This window comes from Aspergillus novofumigatus, assembly GCF_002847465.1.
Source record: "Aspergillus novofumigatus IBT 16806 chromosome Unknown P174scaffold_7, whole genome shotgun sequence".
Classification (NCBI taxonomy): Eukaryota; Fungi; Ascomycota; class Eurotiomycetes; order Eurotiales; family Aspergillaceae; genus Aspergillus; species Aspergillus novofumigatus.
The window spans coordinates 1,927,029-1,946,473 of NW_020194280.1; the positions used below are offsets into that span (position 1 = coordinate 1,927,029).

Here is a 19,445-nt window from a genome sequence, read left to right on the forward strand (position 1 = left end):
TGGGGGCTGTGATTGGACGTCAAGCTAGCCCTGTCAGGTCTTAGTGAGTGGGCTAAGCAAACATGCGTCCAGCCCACATAAATCTTGGATGAAGATCTGTGCTACTTTAGATTAAGTGCAATGGCTAATCGTTGACTTTAGAAGCAGGCCTAACCCATTATGGGTCGATTTCAGGAGCAGGCCTAACCCATTATGGGTCGATTTTAGGAGCAGGTCTGGCCCATGATGGGTTGATTTCAGGAGCAGACCTAACCCATTATGGGTCGATTTCAGGAGCAGGCCTAACCCATTATGGGTCGATTTTAGGAGCAGGTCTGGCCCATGATGGGTTGATTTCAGGAGCAGACCTAACCCATTATGGGTCGATTTCAGGAGCAGGCCTAACCCATTATGGGTCGATTTCAGGAGCAGGTCTAACCCATTATGGGTTGAATTCAGGAGCAGCTGAGGTAAGTTAGCCCACATCAGACCAGAACTAGTACTAGTTTAGATATAGCATATATGCCGGTCCAAGAAGTCCTTGCATCTTCACTAAGAGCATGTATCTTTGATCAGTGGGGCGTCATGATTGAATAAGCCCCAACCATAGTAGAACTTCACCAAGCATGCCTACACCTTAAATTGCTTACTAGTGGCCTGGGTGGCTGTACGCATTATGTAGCAGGGGTATGCACCAGATGATGATCCTGGAACTCACTGTAAGAAACAATTGAATGACTACGTGGTAAATAATTTTTCTTAGGATATTTGAGTTACTGCAGCAATGTTGGCTCTAATATTTAATTAATCTTTCAGCTGCCAAGCCAAATGATTCAATCAGTAATGGCCCAGCAGTATGTGTTGTAAAGATTGCCCTAAATCATATATAACTAACCCTAATGTGGCCAAGAAAGCATTAGTGTCTGTTTGGCTGCAATCGTAGCTGATACGATGTATAGAAAGTAATTACGGCTATAGTAGAGCTCTGTCTTAAGGAGTTGAAGCTGCCCGGACTGTTCGAGGCTGGCCCTGTCCCGAGATACCTTTACTAGCAAAATTGATCTATGAGAAGAAGCCATACAAACCTGTCGTATTAGTAGCATGCTTCCAAATCCACAGAGAAATGTTAGTGCGTGTCTGCTCAAGGCGACTTTGGCTGGGATAAAGAAGAACTAGCAACAGCTACTCTTTTGCCTAGCAAGGACGGCTCAGCGGCGCATGGTTGCCCCATGCATACCACTTGTGGCTGTAGGAACCCATTGCTTCCAGGAAAAAGAAATCCCTTATCTCGTCTTGACTTTTCCAAGGTAAGCTCAAGGCTCAAACTACTCAAATTACTTAAATCGCCCATTTCACCTCTCCCGACTGCTCATGTTTTATTTCTCCGTATAGACCATCAATTCTACTTTTATTTCAAAGAGATTATAGCTCTTGTTTCCGTTCTCAGCTGCCAGGATGTCCAGTCCTGTACTTTCCTTCTACAGAAGCGCACCAGATGATGTATATTCTTTCAATGTTAATACCGGCTGTTTTAATCAGACTACAGACTTCGCTCTCTATTACCCAGTTCAGGACGAATCACTGGCCATTGCAGTCGATCGAACAACTACCACATGTCCATTGCAAGACTTTGGACTTGACACAGCTTCGCAATCTGATTGGCAAATGCCAGTGCCTTCAGTGTCTCAACCAGGATTTACTTCGGATCTACTCTCGCTTAATCCAGGGGCAGAGCCATTTGAGAACCAGCTACGGGGCGATCAACATATTGTGGACCGACGTCCTCGCCAATCGCAAGGCCATATCAATGACCACGGCGAGCAGGGAGACTCAATCCCACCTTTGATAAATCAATCCTATCCTCCTCAGTCTGTAACCCAGAACGGCGTTTGCCAAATTACAGGCAAAACGTAGGTTCCCCGGCCTATCAAAGGTACCGCCGCTGACTACTCTCGCTCATAGGCTACCAGCCGAAAACGCCCGCCTCGTGTGCAAGTGGGAGGGATGTACCTACAAAAAACCGTTCAACAGAAAGGCGGACCTCTCTCGTCATGTCGAGTCTATGCATATCGCGCCGCGCTCGTACTGCTGTCTCGTTCAGGGGTGCTCTAGGCTTTTCAGCAGGAAGGACAGACGCGATGCACATATGCTGCAACGACATTTAGTCTCGAGGTCACAAAGCCATGCTGGGATGTAATGACTAGCCTGAATAATGCTCGTGATTCTTTGCTTTATAAGCTTTTTTTGTGTGTACAAATTGACTGTTGATGACGTCCTTTTGTTCTTTCGTTCTTTTCAACCCTTCTTTTTTTAATGTCATTCATGGTGATATGCAAGCCTGCTTATGTCAATTGATTATTTCCTCTCACTGTAAAATGAGGAGACCTTCCAGAGGGGAGGTAAAAGATATTTGATGCTTGGGGGTATAGGAAAAGGACCGACTAGCCAACGAGCTCATCAAAGTCTTGTAGTAAGGCACTCAGCATGCTAGTTAAGTCCAAGAACGGGTGAAGAATCAAGGATGTCGAGGATTGGGACGACCTTGTTATTAAATCGACCTAACACCATGATGAACAGAGAGCAGAACACTTGCCAAGTCGGTTTCTTCAAATGACGAAATGCATCGCATAGAACTACGTTGGGACAACGTAATCAAATGGTCACTACTTAATAGTCAAGAACGCTTCTAATGTACACCGAATCTCCGTACCTGACTAGCAGTTACAGCTAATATACGAGTACGAACAGGGACGAATACCTTAATACGACTACCTGTGGCTTTCGGCTTGGTTCGGCAGTTCGGTGGCTATGTTGTACTGCCCAGACAGTATTCCCCTCACTAAGGCTCCGCTGTAGGACCGTCTATGCTTACTGGACTGGATGGTTGTTAACTGAACCACCGAACCTCGTCTCGATGTGGTGTTTGCCAACCAACAAGGACTTGGGGATTTCTGCGCCTAAGCCCCCAGACTGTGCTGGACCGCTCCCCACGGGGAGATCTTTCCTCCTCCTAAATAGTTGCACCATCTGACCCAGAGGGTCCCTGCTCTTCGGTTTAATTTGTACCGATAGACTTGTCTACATTCGGGGCACTAATGGCGAGCAGACGATGATCAACTTGTATTTTGTAAGTCATCCTTCATTAAGTGCCATTAGAGGACTGGGACTGCGCATCTTAGTGGGTAAACTGGATAAATATATACATGCATACAGAGAGGTTTAAAGTCGCTTGAAAGGCTGCAACTGAAGTTCATATTTATATCTCATTCTATATGCAGACTCTATATACAGTTCATCTATATTTATGTCGTATCTCAAGAACGCCACAATGCTTTTGAGCGGAAGACATGTCCTAGCCCAGCCACGGCATGTCCCTCACAATATCGCCGCAGCCAACACAACCAGATGTAGGGCATTGCCGTTGGTTCCAGTAAGCGATATGTACCGCAGATGGCTTTGAAGGGCTACAGGCCCTCAATCCCGTTTCAAGCCGACCTTACCCGCCTTCCTCAGCCCAAAGTACCCGACAAGGGTACAAAGAATCATGAACCCAAACATAGTCCAGAAACTGGCGCGGTAGCCAGCCATCAGCGCACCGGTCTCATCAGCGCCAGACTCCTCCGTCACGACGGTTGAGATAACCTGCAGAATGGCCAGTCCCAGGGCACTCCCGAACTGCGCGGCCGTGTTGAAGACGGCACCCGCTAGGGCCTGCGTGTCATCTGGGAAACTATTCGTAATAATGATTAGGCCGATGGTGTATAGAGCGTTGAAGCTGACCGCCTGCAGGAGCTGCGCGACGAAGGCATTGCCCCAGTAAGGCCAGGACGGCTGGATAACGGCCATGAGTAAGGGGGAACCGGCGCAGAGGAGGGAGGTGACCGTTGCGATCCAGAACGCGGGCACTTTGTGCACGAAGACGCCGATGACGAGGTTCAGGAGGACGCCGACGATGAGGCTGGGGAGGATGCGGACGGAGGCGTCCAGCGCCGAGAGGCCTTGGACTTCTTGGAAGCTGGGCCAGGTTAATGAGAGGGCCCACAGGGGTGGCGGAGGGGAAGGCTTACAATAAGCTGGCAAAGAGCTCCATTGAATTGACGACTGTTGTTGAGATGGCGAGAGACGCGCAGATGCTGGAAAAGGCGATGTTCTTCCACAGTGCATTGGGAATGAGAGCTGGCTTGTTCCTCTTGACTTGGTAGTGGACCCAGCCGATAAACGACGGAAGCGCAAGGGCAGCCAGACATAGAAAGACCATGCTACCGGCAGATTTGATCCGTGAGGGGTCGGCGCTTAGAATACTACCCTTCGGTTAGCCTTCGAACGATGCCATGGGCAGGATGCACGTACGCCAGGAGATAACAGAGCAATGCCATGAATGCGGAGGCCAGTCCAGCACCAACCCAGTCGATTTTAGTCCTGATGTTGTGAAGAAGATCTGAGTACTGCGTGCTCTTACTCCGAGGCAAAGCCCAGAGACCGGCAACTGAGAATACGAGCGTGATACCGCCAGAAAGGAACCACCCCGACCTCCAGCCGATAGTATCAACCAGGACGCCCCGACCACCAGGCCCAAAGAGAATCCAAGGGGTTGGCTAACCCCCAAGCACGAGAAAGCGACATTGCGACTTCTTCCTGGAGGCAGAAGCTGCGTCACGATGGAGATCGAAGAGGCCAAGTGCATTGCGAGACCGACACCCTGGAGTGCCCTCAAAACCACCAGCTCCTGCCCGGTGCGAGCCAGACCTTGACCGATCATCAATGCGCCACTGGCAAAGGAACCCACGAGTTCGACCCATCGTGGACCCACAGTGTCTGCCAGGGACCCCGCAAAGAGAAGGGTGGAGGCGGTCGCGAGGCTATTCACCGATGAAGGCCAGAAGGATAGAGAAGGGGGAAGTTGGAGATCCTTGGTGATAGTTGGCAGACCGACAATGACGAGCCCATTGATCACGCTGGCTGTTAGAGTCACCGCAAAAAGCTGGCTGAGCACAACGACCTTTCGGAGCTGCGGTTCTGGGGACTTTGGCCGGTCATTTTCTGGGGACCGAGAATTCGTCGCTTCCAATACGAGAGAGTTGGCGGGTGTAATCGTTGCAGTCGTGGTGCTAGACATGTTGCTGACTGCCGAAGTATTGCTACCGTTCAGATTCAAGGCGGTTTATTTAGATAGGACCTAGTTAATAGTTATAGCTTAGATCATATATGACTCAGAGGGCTAGACTACGCCCTAGGGAGTACATTTTTTCTTTCTATTAGGGGGAGCGAGAGTGAGACTAAGAGACATGCCACGCGACGCTAGGGCACGCTAAAAGTCTAAAACTGGGGATATTAGGCAATAGAAATGTATTCCTCCGGTGTCGCCCCCTCCGGCTTCATGGTTCGTGAGCCCGAGCTCGGAGATTTGCTCTGATAGCCGAGCCAGATCCACTCAGCGGACTATAGATTACCAGCATGAGATGTTGTGAGTTTAGCTCAGCAGATTGTTAAGGTTAATGCTCAAATAGAAGTCCCCAATTGTACATGCAGTTATCAATTCCCAGGATCCGCCATTCTCGACCACTACCGCTAGTTAATGACCCTGAGGTCAAACGTGTCTTTCTAGGACTCAGTGGATCCAGTAGAATGTCTAATCACCCCCAAAGAGTTGTAATACTCCTCCAGGCAGAAAGGCCCTCCGTTTTCCCTTATATGCTCAATAGCTGTCTTCTTCAGTTCCTCTGACACACAGACGCTCAGCTCGACATGCGCCATGCAGGCAAATCTCCCATTGTAAGGCACGCCAGCTTCGTAGTACACATCCGGATTGTCCCAGACGTTGTGATAGAGGAAAGTCGTTGTGTATTCAAACAGAGCCGCATGAGGTCGAATGCAGTAGTGCTGCCTGTTTGTGAGATCGCGGCACCCGCGTTCTGGAATTCTTGCTTCGAGATCGCGGAGGTACTTTGGATTCGGACTTTGGCGAGCGTCAACCATCAGGTTCGAATCCGGATCGGCATCAAGCTCGTCCCAGTACTCGCTGTAATCTCTTAGAATGCAGACTCTCGCCACAGCCGGTTTCATGGACGGCACGCGCCGCACGAGCTCTTTGCAAGTCGTGACATGGGGAAAGGAAGGGTACCAGATGCAGTATGGGAGGCATCTGGTTTCTGGTGTAATGCGAGAAAGGTCATTGTTCATGATGAAGCGCGCATTGATCGCTTGCTCAATCTGATATGGCTCTCTTCCGGGTTGAAGAGTCCACCATTTGGCGAACATGGTGTTGTGGTAGATGCCGCGCACCACACAACTTAGTTCGCCTACTAGCCACGTATTCGGTCGACGCAGGCGGGCGTACCGTTCAATATTACCGTAGTATGCTGCCATGAGGATCAAAAGGTCCTTGTTAATCGTCGGCAAATCGGCAGGCAGCGGCGTGTATAGCAGGTGGGTCATGTCGTCGTCTCGCAGGGGCGGCTCCGATGTGAACTCGTCAATCCGATCGTCTTCTGTGATGTCAAAAATGCCACGGTCTCGTATATCCACAATATCAAAAATACTCCACTCTTGGTCCGGGTCGGGCGGCTTTGCGAATTTTGTCTTGATATCCAGGTAGGATCGTACTGCAGTGTCTGCGTTGAGGTACCCCGGGACTGGTGCGGGAAATACAGTCCTCGTGTAGTCGTCCATAGCATTGTAGCGTCGATCTGCCGCCATGATGGCTTCGTAGATCTCCCACTGTTTGTTCTCTCGCGTCTCTTCTGCAATGTGCGCTTCGGGAAGGAGATCCAACTCTTTGAAAAGGTTTACATAACCCGCTACAGCACATGCTCGCCCGACGAGATATTTCATCTGCGGATAGCGGGTGGCAAGAGCTCGGTAGGTTTCCTCCTTGGCTGTCTCTGGGTACCAGATGCAGTAAGGGAACTCGTCTGCTTCGCTCATCTCAGGAATCTTATCGCTCATGATGTCTCTGGCGTTCAGTGCACGGGTGAATTTGGGCAATAGCCCACGAATTTCGGTGGCAAAGCCTGGATGGTATCGAATGCCACGCACGACACATAGCTGAGTAATGTCTTCTCCCAGGGCTTTCGGGATTTGTTGACCACGTACAGCAAGAAGGCAATCCTCTTCGTTGTATTTTTTGTTTGAGAGACTGTCACTGGAGGGAAGGCCCATGATGAATAATATAGACAGAGGGAAAAAAAAAAAAAGATAAGAAAATAACTTGGTACACCAGGGAGCGGCGGAAGAGGAGCAGCCTTAAGATTAATATAGCCAGGCTCGCTTCGATTGTAACCTTACAGGGAAGGGGTCCTTGGCCTACGGAGTATAGCCCCGCTACCCATCTTATCCACGTTTATTATGCGTTAATTTAGTGATTCCTTCCGCAAATCTCCTGTGTCGAACAATCAAAGCTCCGTAGGAAAGGCTTTGATGGAGAGAGAAAGGTAACCAAGAACGCTCACACGCAGTCAAGTGTCCGTTTGCCAGCCTGCATTGCTTCCACCACCGGCCAATGAATCTCATCATGCGCCTTGAATTCCCAAAACAGTGCTAGAATGTTATGTTGTGGATTTTCCTTTTGAGTACGTCCGTCGTCTATGAATTCTCTCGTTTCGGGGGCACTGCCTGGCCAAGGTTCGGCTTTTGGGATCACCTTCACTCCTTGTTTTTCGAGGTATTCCGCAAACCCATTCGGGAAATTCAATTGGCGGATATACGTAGCTGTGTCGAAGGCGGCTAGAGCATTTGTTCGATGCTTGTTAATCAAAGGGTCCGAGAAGCTCTTGCTTCTTTCTTCGAGTCTTTCATTTTCTTTGAAACCTCTGAGCTGCCCTTCTTCATGACTGAGTTCGCGGTTGAGTCAGTGGAGAAGATCCTCAAGGCAGCAGATGACATTGAAGACGCCGAGAAAAAGGCGAGTATCCTCAGTTTTGTTATGGCTTTCTTGATGATTGTGCCCGCAGTGGGGTTTGCCACCATCGGGCGTATCATTCTGCTAACTGGAGCCGCGGGGGACACTGCGTTTGGTGTGTACAGCTTGGTGGATGATCCAAACAGTGCTGTCATGGCTCTGTCTGCTGCCCTTGTTGGCTTTCGTGGTGAAATGGGCTTGCGAAGGCGGCAGAAGTCAGAAGGGGCATGGCCGCCAAGGAGATTGCAGCACTGGGCTCATCCTTCAAGGAGAAAAGTGACTTGCTACATTCGATTCAGAAGGTGCGCAAAGCTTGAGAGTATGGTTTCGTATGTTCAACCTTGTACGCTACCAACAGTGGCTACCGACAGTGGTACTCCATGTTCGGAATCTCATGTCATGTAATTTATGTACAGCCGGATATGATTCAAGTATATCTGGGACACTGCGTCGAAAGCCAGACACAACGTTCACCTGTACAATTATATGTCAATTTACTTAACTTGACAATCTGCTCTTGGCTTCTAGTCCAGCCATGCCTCAACAGCCACCTTAAGATGACTCGATAACCACTCCTCCTCAAGCGGCACCTCAACATCAAACCCATGATCTCCCTCTCGCAGCGTCAAAACAATCTTGTCGCCACCAGTTTTCCCCTTCGTGACCTCCCGCGCCTTCGCAACAAACTTCTCACTGTGCTGCACCGGCACAATCGCATCCTGCAACCCATGCATAATCGCAATACCTCCCCGCGGGATCTTCACATCCGGCCGATCAAGCCACTCAAGCGGATACCGCAGTTCCCGCGGCGCGTCCTCCGCGCCATATTCGTAGAATTGTCCCAAACCACCGTAGTATATAGCCGCTACCATCAGATCGAATCGATCCGGTAGAAAGGCCGACGAGCGAATTGCGCTTCTGTCCATTTGAGTTAGGTACTCATCCACCGTGGACGCAGGCACATCCGGTAAGGGCTCAGAGCTCGTAGGTGTGCGGAAGTACTCCGACGCCATGTTGACGCACGGATACGTAGCTGTCGTCGCGCGGATCTCGTCTGCGTGTGCCAGTCCAACGCAGATACTGAGTAATCCGCCTGCGGAGTCTCCGGCCGTTAGGATCCGGTCCAGGTCGAGCTGTGTTGGTGTGGAAGATGTCGCGAGCAGTTCTGTGACGGCAGCTGAGTGCAGCCAGGTCCAGAAATCTTCAATGTCGGAGAAGATCTCTGGGCTGGTTGATTCAGGGAGGAGCCGGTAGTTTGGGCTTATGATGACTGCGTCGTGCTTTTTGGCGAGCTCGAGTAGCCAGATGGGGAACCAGTCCATTAGGAGGGAGTCGCCAGTTATCTGATCATGTTAGTGCAAGTCCAAGAAGGGGGTGGAAGGCTTACCAGGCCTCCGCCGTGGAAGCGGACGATTACTGGGCGTTTTCCTGTGAATGTTGACTGGGGGATGATAAAGTCGGCGCGAATGGCGTGGTCTCCGATCTGTTTATAGTGTGTCTGGATCAAGTTGAAGCCAGCGAGTGTTTCGTGGGTTTCGATTGAGCCCATTTTCGATGATAGGGAGGAAGGGTTTGATGATCCTTCTGATGTCTGGGAATTATCTCGGTTTGGATATCTGCGAGGCTATATGAGCTTCTCGCGGCTTAACCGCTTAATCAGCATATAATCAATACGCTAAGGTCAAGGAGATATCTTTCGGAGACCATGGCAACTATTCCTCCGCAGGTTAATAATGATTGTTTTCATCGTTTGCATGTTTTGCAGGCTATCCAGATGGACCAATTATAGTGTAGATCTATATTAACATACTGTGAGAGGACACGGATGATTGCAACGCAGTCTGTGTCGGGGCACCCAGTTATGTTTGATTATGTTCTTTCATCTATTCCCGAATATTGTAAGCTGCTAGACATCCAAGTGACTCATTCGGGTATTAGCAAATAGCCTTCCACATCACCAAGCAAGACAAAACACGCAAATGTCCCGAAATCAAGATAGGCGACCACCACGACAGTTCAGAAAAAGTCGGGATCAAGCCAGCAGCGGTCCACCATAGGAATTCCCTCGAGCTCAAGAAGTATATCCTCGTTCCATCCACGCTTGCTAGTCTCAATGAACTCCCTAGTCCAGCCCCAGTTTTTGGTATCAGCTCCATCGGCAAAAGCAGGCTCCATTGATTCTCTGATCCTGTCCCGAACCGTGTGAAACACCATGCTCCGCCAGAGGGCATTGTTCGGCTTGCAGAGAGTCTCGCAGTAAACGACCCACAACCATGGTAAGATCAGAACGTTCTGCAAGTGATAATCGAGGATTGTCTTTCTGAGAGGCCGTTCTTTAAACACAGCATCGCTTCCTCCCTTTGCTGGATCACGCAGTTGATTCACAGTTCTATGCACATGCTTCCGCAGCGCGAGTGATCTTGGAGGAATGCGCGCGTCTTTCTCGACGCACGTCTCCAAGCTTGCAGCCTGAGCATACTGGGCGCGCGGATATTGAGTCGCGAATTGCATGACCTGGAGGTCTTTGATTCCATTCAGGCGGATTCCGTGGTGCTTGAACAGCGCGGCAGAGGCGTTTCCGACGTCGAATAAGATCTTTGACGCGGCGGAAGATTCAAGCAGGAGCTTGAGCGAGTTGTCGGCGAGACTGGTAGTCGTAAATGCGTCGTCGCCTAGCTTCAGCACGTCTATCAGGAAGACCTTTTTGATGGGCCGTATGAAGAGAGAGATGATTGAGATTGAGCCGTCTTCTCCTGGATTTAAGGTCTGGACGTCGAAGAACAGAGCGGCGGGCTTATGCGAGTTGTAATCGAGCTCGTTGAGTAATTTCTGCAGAGAACCGATGGAGTCGACCATCTGTATATCGCGAGTCGAGGTTTGGAATGCCATGGTTGATGTAGCCATGTCGCTCCAACGAGAACGATTTGCTTAATGGGTAGCTTCGGAAACGGACAACAACAGTGTCTGGTCAATTCTCGTAGAACAGAATGTTCCTATTTCAAGGAAGTAGGACGCGCATCTACGTCACCTTTATACACATAAAGGTAGCGAGTTGCTGAGAACCACGGGTTGCAACCGGAGTTTGCCCTGGGTTCTGGGTCAGCCATCAGATAATAACAGAGGCAAAGAGCGTGAATGTGAGCTCATCTTTCGGGAAATTCCGATAGAGTATAACCTATAACTTAAAAGATTTGTTGACTCAGCAGGATTAAGTGAATAACGAGTTGGGAATTTTCTCACGCAGACTCACAGTGATCATTGCTGACATATAATGACGCAGGATCTTGTTCGCCTATTATGGTCATGCTTTAACTTTGAGATGCCAAGTTAAAGATAATGCCAGCTCAGTGGTATGCAATAAAAGCCTGCTCGATCTGGAGTTTGTCTAATTCCCTCATCGAAAGTATAGGATGTCGATTCGAGCAGTCTCCAACCCATTCCATAGGCCCTACCCTGTATTGAGCTGGGGTTTACCATGACCTAGAGCGCATTAGACAAGCTGTACCATTAACATTAAGAGAATGCCGTCAGCAAACTGACTGGGACAGTGTCACAAGTCACTGAATAGGGTGCTGCAGCTATCGCACTACAACCACAGCGATGCCAAATAATATCTCCTGGGAGTCAGTAGCCAGTTCGTGTCAAGTAAGAAATGATCTGTCCTAGCCCTCCAGCTGTGATTTAATAGCTGATGGGTAGACCTTACAGTCGATACAACAATAGAGATAAGAAATCGACCTTCTGCTGGAAAATCCCGGGCACGAAGCCCTCTACCCAGTACAGCCTCATCTAGACCCTGAACCCTCTCGCTTAATTCCGCTTCATTTAGCCTATTCGGAAAATTAGCGTATCAAAGTAAGACATGATAAGACATAAGAGTTTCGGATTGAGCCGAAAGTTTCTGGTTCAAGTCAAGCATCTAACCCTTAGTGTGTGGATAAAACCGTTTTGAAACGACGGCGGCGGCTACGGGGCAGTTGTACTATATGCCAGCACAAAAGTATGCACAGACGAGATTTTACACTAGATTACGAGGGGGGCTTTTACTTTGTGCAATTCTGATTTCGAAAAGATAATAATAACTCCCATTTGATGCCAGCGCCTGCGCACAATATTCTAGCTAGAATAACTCACGACTCCGTCAATCGTCGGGAGCGTATTAAATACAGGATATGAATGGTAGACGGTCAGGCCCAATGCAACTCGACATGATATGTTTAAGCCTTGAGGCACTGGTGGTAGTAAGGGTTCCACTGCTTGCAGACGAGACCAGCCTCGCAGCTCGTGGCACCGGAGTAGTTCTTGCCACCGCACTGCTGGTACACCTTGACAGAGCCGCTGGCGCTTCCGGAGCTGGAGCCAGAGTTGGAGCCAGAGTTGGCAGGAGGAGCAGCGGTAGCAGCGGGAGCAGCAGTGGTGGTGGGCTTGGCGGCAGTAACCAATGTGGTGGGAGAGGCTGGTGTGTCGGCGGAGCCCTGCTTGGTGGGAGCAGTGGTCACGGACGCAGCGGGGCAGTCTTAGCAGGGCTAGAGCCGGAAGAGCCGGAGGAAGAGCCGTCCCAGACAGCAGGGCCAGGAATGGGATAGCTGGTGAAGGAGTTGTACATATCGAAGAGAACGCCGGGGTCAGTGGCCTTGTAGGCACCGGGGATGGAAACACCGGCAGGAAGGGTCTTGGTGCCGGCAGAGGTGACCTTGACCTGGACACACTCCATGTAGAACTGGGCGCCACCTTGGCGGTTACCCTCGTGCAGGGCGATGATCTCAGGACGGAGCAGGTACTCGCCGGCGGGGACATCGGGAACGGTGATCGAGTGCTTGCCCTTGTTGGCGATCAGGTTAGCAACCGCCCATTTGCCGTTCGAGTAGCCCTCCTCGGCGATCTTGACCCAGCCGTTGCCAGCTGTTCCCTTCTCGGTGGGAGCCATGTAGACCATGACAGGACCCATATGGGAGGAAGCGATGATGTCGTCGGAGGCAGTACGAGAGTCGTGGTGCCACTCGAAGGTGACCTTGTCACCGGCCTTGACGGAGAGGGTCTTAGCAACGGGGTTCTTGCCGTTGACGTTGCAAGACATATCGGCGGAGGTAACATCAGTGAGAGGGCTGTTGTTGGGGGGAGAGCGAATGTATCCGCTAGCGGAGTTTCCCGCGCCCTGGTCCACGTCGTTGATCCAGACGGCGTGGACAGTGGCGTGGGCGCTGACGAGCTTAGCTGCCGCTGCCAGAGCGAGCAATCCGAAGGTCGACTTCATTTTGAAAGATTGTTTGAAATGTAATGAATGACTGAAATGAAGGAGAGAAAGAGAGAGGAAAAACGAAAGAATGCAGATAATCTAAGGAGAGATGAATGCTGAGCAGTCCAGGCTTGGAGAAAACAGGATGAATGGGGGGAGAAGGGTTTATATATCAACGCTGGTTAGAGTACGAAGTGCTGGCGATAGCATCAATGGTCTAGTCAGACCGATGGGGCCACAGGAGATGAACGGGTCCCTGCCAAGACATAGGGGTCCCTTGGCTTCCCTGTCACCAACGGTGCCAAGCAGGGGTTTTCATCTATATGTTTCACTGTCTGACTAGTATTTTCGATCTATCCTGTTTGCCATTGACCAGCGCGGTGTCCTGTCGGCTAAATGAACCGGGTGCCCCCCGAATGGGCCACGGGGTCTTACTCATGTACCAATAACCCTACTCCCGTCGACCGTAAAGTACGAGATCCATCTTTGCCGCCCAATAAGCGGCCATGCTCCCAACATGGCACTGTCCGACCTGTGGGGTGGGCAGAGTCATGTAGTCCAGCACTTCTGCTTGGTCATTTCGAAATATATTAACTTATACTGTGTTGTCTCACTGTGGTGTCGTCACTTTGCGTTTCCGGAATATCCTCCGATGCTAACAACGAACCGCGAGCTTCTAGCTGCACTGTCTCACTTGTTCCCCTGGTTCTAGGGATATTAAGGGACCTTTTTCTACCATTCTGGGCTCTTCCATCCGATCGATACAGCGTCACTACAGCCCGAGCCACCTCCCTACCCGCGGCCTAGAATCGGGTGGACGAATGGGCTATGGATAATGAAACAAACCCTGCATAGGCATCTACATAGAAGTATCCGTAAGAAACTTCCGAAGGGTCGTCCTCAGTCATTCGTATAGCTCTCCTCTATATACGAGTTGATTGAACGAGCCAGGTGCCGTCTGGTGGGCATAATAAGGGCCGCTCGACGACTCATGTTTCCAGAATATTAATATGGTTCCTGAATCCTAATTTCCCAGGATTACGGCCTATGGGTCTCTTTAATATCAATAGCCCGAGTTGCCTCGGGTTTTTATCATTCAACTGCCTATATGGATCACCAATTTGCGATAGTATATTAATAGGGGTAATTTAGTCGCCATCGTTCATTACTAGGAGCATACCAGATTGTTCCTGGCAGGCTGGTTTAGCTTCTCAGGGATCATTAGTTAACTTTGCCTGAATGTGACCAAGCGTCGACCTCGCGGTGGGTGCATTAATCAGGAACGAGCGGTTGTCTGAGTCGTAGTGGAATCATCCTTCTATAAATATATATGTTGACTTCGTCGAAGACGGCACAGAAATCATGGTCAAATATATAGCTGGGTTTATTTACCTATACCTGGTCGGTTCACCCATAATTCATTACGATGTAGAATATTTCCTGATTTCTTTCTTTCTCTCCCAGCTACTGTTAATTCATTTATCCTGCTAAATTGGGGTAATTGATTGTAGCATACGGGCAACTGTATTGTGCTGGTTGATAAAGCAAAAAGAATGTCTGAAATTCAACAACAGCATGTTAGCTCAGGGGAAGAGCGCCGGGCTCATAACCCGGAGGTCCCTGGATCGAAACCAGGACATGCTATCTGATTTCTTTTTTCTTTTTCTTTTTCTTTTGGTTGGTTTCGTTTTTAATCCACTCTATTCTCTTTTTGTTTAGTCTCTGGCTACTGCGCAAATTGATTGGCTCGATTCCCACTGCAATGGCCCCCCAACCTTCCTTACTTTAAGCGATCAGGATCTATCTCGGTGAGGAGAGGACTACTCTGCACTCGCTTCCGCTTTTCGCATGTCACAAAAGAAGCGTCTCAGACAATGAATGATGAAAGCAACTTTTCAAAAAGGTAACCAAACCTAACTCTGGTTCATCATATCGACAATGGCGAGATCACCTTGTTAGTCAGTCCCATGCATCGTGCCGGTCGCAGCTCGATTGCCATATCGGGATAACATCCAGACGCCGACACTGTACAAAGCTTCCTCTAAGTACTTATACCATGATTGTTATGCTTCGCACCTCAATCATAACACTTGAATGAGGGCATTCCAATACAGTGTCAATATCCCCATTGATAGGATATATTGCGATCTTCTACGACAACTCAGCACTGGTTCGCTCAGAATCCGCAGAGTACTGCCAAACCGTCGGTCCCAACTCCTGGAAGACAAGACGGGCCATACGGTCCCGCGGTTCTTGGGACTCTATCCTGATAATCCCTTTAGATTAATGCCAGCTTTTGATGCGGCCAGCAATCTAATGAAAGCCTCTTGGTTGCTGCTGCTTATCGCGACGCGAGGGACAGCCGTGGGTCCTGCCATGCGTGAGATGTAAGTGATCTTCTCGAGTTCGAGCATGTGGATTTAGAATTAACAGCAGCAGGCGATAGACTGTCTTTCCCGCTCCGATCATGAATATCTACGGCACACCTGTTCACCTCACTGATCGACCTGGCGACAGTGAGGCCATGCTCTACTTCCTCGACACTACGGTCGAAGCGAACGCGTCATCGGCACTCCAAGCATGCGTGCAAATGCCTACGGCACAGACCTTACAAAATGCAAGTTGATCGAGGTATCGGACCTAGTCAAGGTAAAGAAGCTCTTTACCGTCTTCGACGGTTCCTACCAAGGGTTCGCGATTGGGGACTTTAGGCAGATGTCGGGGCCATCCGGTACTCTCCTGAGCAGATACTCTCCGTCTGACTCAAAACTTAGGGTTGTGAGTTCGCCCAATCCTTCTTGACGTCCGACCAGGACATCGGCGCTTTGCATGGCAAGCTGGAGAGTATGGGACCTGCGGTGATTGGTCTCTTATTGCCTGATTGAGATGTTTTGCTATGCGGAGCTGAGTCTAGGACCATGCGAGCAGGTTACGGGAAGAACACCATATATATCTGCCGCCATCATGCACTGTGACTATTGTGGCTGACAGAGGGCAATGTTCCCTGAGCGATCTGCAATGTCGTTGGTCTTGGCTGAGCGGTATTTGGGTAGGAATTACGGACATATCACTCGGTTTTCGAGGTGGATACAATCATAGAAGTCCTTGGTAGAATATTGTCCATTTGTCATCCTTCTACCTTTGGCAAATGCCGGAAGAGCCGGCAATAAGTACATCAAAACTCCGGGAGATCCACACTATTTATCTCCGCATTAAATCCGGCTATAATGATCTGCCGGTATATTATTCTCCCACCGCGACATCATTAGCAGTCAAACACCTTGTTCTTAGTACTAATAAAGACGAAAATGCCCTCCATCAAAAACTCCACAGTCGTCATTTTCGGCGGCAGCTCCGGCATCGGCTACGGCGTCGCCGACAAGTGTCTCTCCGAAGGCGCCATCGTGCACATCTCCTCCTCCAACGCCTCCCGCATCACTCAGGCCGTCTCCTCTCTGAAGGAAAAGTACCCCGAGGGGCAAGTAATCGGTCACACTTGCGATCTCTCCCTCCCGGACGTCGAGCAACGCCTCGTCAAACTCTTCGAGGAAACCGGGTCCTGTGACCACATCGTCTACACCGCCGGGGACGCACTAGCCGTCAGACCGCTCAAGGACCTCGATCTCCAGTTCATCCAGAAAGCTGGACACATCCGCTTCGATGTCCCGCTGCTCGTTGCAAAACTTGCCCTGCGGGTCCTGAAGCCGGGGTATACCTCGTCGCTGATCCTGACCGGGGCGTGGTCGGGGATCGCCCGCAGCCGGATTGGGCTGTTGTTGCGGGGTATGCGGCTGGGCTACACGGGATGGTGCCCGGTTTGGCGTTGGATATGAAGCCCCTGCGGGTGAATTTCGTTAGTCCTGGTCCGGTGAAGACGGGGCTGTTTCCGGATGAGGTGGCGGAGATGTTGGCGAAGAAGACGACGCTGGGGAAGGTGGGAACTGTGGAGGAGGTGGCGGAGGCGTATGTTTATTTGATGAAGGATACCAATGCGACGGGGAGCTGTGTGAGCACGAATTCGGGGTCTTTGCTGATGTGATTATTCTGGTATTATGTAGGGCGTATGCTTGAGGTAGAGGGTATTGCAACAGGTATTCGTGCATTTGTTGGTAAATTCAACGAGACGGGGTTTTCCAGTTTAGTACCAAGGTGTATCAGCATGTTTCTTCACGTGAATCACTTTCTAGGTTCTGAGATATCAGTCTGTCCTTAGTAGGGTAGATAGTATGTTGATAGGCAGCGGCGGTCTTATCTCTATTTTAGAGGAGATAAGGACAGAGATGCCCTAATAGGATAACCTGCTGACGACCTATTGGCCATCTCAACATACTATGGAAACTATCTAGAATATCCCACTTCAGCATGCATGATTCTGTTAGTTAATGGATACAACCCTGATGGTGCTGACCTAATGACCTGCAGGACAACAACCCCGCATCATCCAAGTATCCTCGCTCTTGTTCATCTTGACTCATTCCTGACCGAGTTCTGATAGTACAGCAACATCAAGGATATTCCTCTACATTAGCAGTAAATGGATCCAGAAATACAGTACGTCCTCGGGCTAAAAGCTGTCCGTGAACGAGCCCATCGAGTCCTACAACTCGCGGAGGAAAATCGCCTGAGCCACTTCGAGTACCATCCCGATCGCCTTCAGATTACAGTACAATACGTGATAAATATCATCAAGGTTCGTGCACTGGAATAGCGACAGGAAGAAACTGACAGCTCTAGCGCCACTTTGGACCAGACAAATACCACCTCATCCCGCCTCATGGCCGCTGGCAACACTTTGAAGTTGGGGGTATCAATCGCCCTGAGAAGTTACTGCAGCAGTGGAAGAGTAACGGGGCAGACACACTCGAGCAGACCCGTAGTCTACTGGACTTGTTCTTCGTCTCGGTGCTGCTTGACGCGGGAGCAGGCGACAAATGGCGGTTCACCGAGCCAGGCACGGATATCGTTGTTGGTCGTAGTGAGGGGACCGCATTAGCCTCGTACAATATGTTCGTCAACGGCGACTTTGCAACTGCTGACAGTGAGAGGAGGGATATCGTTATGGGTTGGTGCCATCTCCTCTCTAATGAGTGCAGGACTGAACATCAACAGGGCAGGCCCTTAAGGACTTTGACGCTGCAACCCTGGAGCGCGGCTTCCAGATAGACGAGAAGACGAATCCCCTCGTCGGAGCGTCTTCCCGCGTCGAACTACTACGGGGCCTGGGCCGGTCCATCCTCAACCTACCAGAGATATTCGGGCCCGGAGGACGACCTGGCAACCTAGTCGGTACGTTGCCGTATTCTTATCAACAGACATAGGCTAACGATAGCAGACTATCTCATTTCTCAATGCCCCACGCCAACAGAAATCAACTACGAAACCTTCTGGAACACGCTACAAACCGTCCTGTTACCCGTGTGGCCCGCGTCCCGCACCCATATCGACGGCCACCCCCTCGGCGACGCATGGCCCCTCCAAGTTCTCGCAGACGACGCCGAGCAAACCGCCCAAAAGTCAAAATGCGCGCACATCCAGCCCTTCCACAAACTCACGCAGTGGCTCGCCTACTCCCTGACCGTCCCTTTCGAGCGTCTGCTCGGCGTGAAATGGGCAAACATGGATCTGGGCACCGGGCTCCCCGAGTACCGCAATGGAGGCCTGTTCATTGATCTTGGGGTTCTAACCCTCAAGCCTGATGCAGAAGAACGTGGTCGAGATAATTCTGGGTCGGGACTTCCGGCGTTTGAGGCGACGTCAGATGAGATTGTGGAGTGGCGGGCGATGACGGTTGCGCTCTTGGATAAGCTGCATGCGCAAATTATGGACAGCGAGGAGTTCGCTGGGGTGAGGTTGAGTCTTGCGCAGGTTCTGGAAGCTGGGAGCTGGAAGGCTGGACGGGAATTGGCGGCTGAGAAGAGGCCGGAGACTAGATCGAGCCCGATTTTGATATTGGGTGATGGGACGCTGTTTTAGCGATGCGATTCTTACATCGACTGGGGCGGTGGGGTATCCCTGAAATGGCTTTATTGCCTTGCACTATTATGTCTCTCTCAAGCAGAGCCATAACCCCCTTGCCCACAGGAAAACCCGAAATAGATATACAGTCGTCTACCTCTTTCAAGGACTGGGTAAGTAATCAATACGTTTCAGCGCTCCGTTGACGGGATAGAACCTAAGAACTATGCTACCTAGATACAGTAGGTGCAACTACATCCAGAGAGACAATGAAAGGTAGTAGGTATTGGACGATTTTGCCAGCAGTACTCAGGACAAATCCAAGGTGAACCACATCTGTACGATGGCAACACAAGCAGAGTTGTCAGGATATGAATA

General features: G+C 50.3%; 8 protein-coding genes and 1 non-coding gene across 9 annotated transcripts; 5 read left to right on the forward strand and 4 right to left on the reverse strand.

Annotated features, from left to right (window-relative positions):
* Positions 1–1,434: 1,434 nt before the first annotated feature.
* P174DRAFT_434245 (uncharacterized protein) lies at positions 1,435–1,893 on the forward strand (the record flags this gene model as incomplete). The annotated part of the gene is made up of 1 exon (XM_024825859.1): positions 1,435–1,893. One exon carries the CDS (start codon positions 1,435–1,437, stop codon positions 1,891–1,893), a length of 459 nt encoding a protein of 152 aa, XP_024679786.1.
* A 1,468-nt stretch (positions 1,894–3,361) lies between these two features.
* Positions 3,362–5,101, reverse strand: P174DRAFT_515108 (putative MFS transporter). Its single transcript, XM_024832133.1, has 4 exons — positions 4,536–5,101; positions 4,330–4,509; positions 4,047–4,280; positions 3,362–3,994 (listed from the first exon to the last, which is right to left on the reverse strand). The coding sequence occupies exons 1-4, from the start codon at positions 5,093–5,095 to the stop codon at positions 3,454–3,456; spliced, it is 1,515 nt and encodes a 504-aa protein (XP_024679787.1). The 5' UTR covers positions 5,096–5,101; the 3' UTR covers positions 3,362–3,453.
* A 376-nt stretch (positions 5,102–5,477) lies between these two features.
* P174DRAFT_515109 (uncharacterized protein) lies at positions 5,478–9,526 on the reverse strand. Its single transcript, XM_024832134.1, has 3 exons — positions 9,264–9,526; positions 8,467–9,219; positions 5,478–6,543 (listed from the first exon to the last, which is right to left on the reverse strand). Exons 1-3 carry the CDS (start codon positions 9,423–9,425, stop codon positions 5,581–5,583), a joined length of 1,878 nt encoding a protein of 625 aa, XP_024679788.1. The 5' UTR covers positions 9,426–9,526; the 3' UTR covers positions 5,478–5,580.
* Positions 9,527–9,822: 296 nt separating this feature from the next.
* On the reverse strand, positions 9,823–10,780 carry P174DRAFT_495584 (uncharacterized protein; the record flags this gene model as incomplete). Its single annotated transcript, XM_024830871.1, has 1 exon — positions 9,823–10,780. One exon carries the CDS (start codon positions 10,778–10,780, stop codon positions 9,893–9,895), a length of 888 nt encoding a protein of 295 aa, XP_024679789.1. The 3' UTR covers positions 9,823–9,892.
* Positions 10,781–12,093: 1,313 nt separating this feature from the next.
* Positions 12,094–13,130, reverse strand: eglD (putative endoglucanase; the record flags this gene model as incomplete). Its single annotated transcript, XM_024832135.1, has 2 exons — positions 12,094–12,332; positions 12,380–13,130. The coding sequence occupies 2 exons, from the start codon at positions 13,128–13,130 to the stop codon at positions 12,094–12,096; spliced, it is 990 nt and encodes a 329-aa protein (XP_024679790.1).
* Positions 13,131–14,684: 1,554 nt separating this feature from the next.
* Positions 14,685–14,756, forward strand: P174DRAFT_t146. The gene has a single exon. It is a non-coding gene; the product is annotated as a tRNA-Met (tRNA).
* Positions 14,757–15,398: 642 nt separating this feature from the next.
* P174DRAFT_434252 (uncharacterized protein) lies at positions 15,399–15,997 on the forward strand (the record flags this gene model as incomplete). The annotated part of the gene is made up of 3 exons (XM_024825860.1): positions 15,399–15,499; positions 15,668–15,890; positions 15,926–15,997. 3 exons carry the CDS (start codon positions 15,399–15,401, stop codon positions 15,995–15,997), a joined length of 396 nt encoding a protein of 131 aa, XP_024679791.1.
* Positions 15,998–16,255: 258 nt separating this feature from the next.
* On the forward strand, positions 16,256–17,272 carry P174DRAFT_444921 (oxidoreductase, short chain dehydrogenase/reductase family). Its single transcript, XM_024828206.1, has 2 exons — positions 16,256–16,807; positions 16,873–17,272. The coding sequence occupies exons 1-2, from the start codon at positions 16,421–16,423 to the stop codon at positions 17,149–17,151; spliced, it is 666 nt and encodes a 221-aa protein (XP_024679792.1). The 5' UTR covers positions 16,256–16,420; the 3' UTR covers positions 17,152–17,272.
* Positions 17,273–17,587: 315 nt separating this feature from the next.
* On the forward strand, positions 17,588–19,359 carry P174DRAFT_454038 (URC4/urg3 family protein). Its single transcript, XM_024829200.1, has 4 exons — positions 17,588–17,802; positions 17,847–18,174; positions 18,222–18,398; positions 18,445–19,359. Exons 1-4 carry the CDS (start codon positions 17,647–17,649, stop codon positions 19,083–19,085), a joined length of 1,302 nt encoding a protein of 433 aa, XP_024679793.1. The 5' UTR covers positions 17,588–17,646; the 3' UTR covers positions 19,086–19,359.
* The last annotated feature ends 86 nt before the right edge of the window (positions 19,360–19,445 follow it).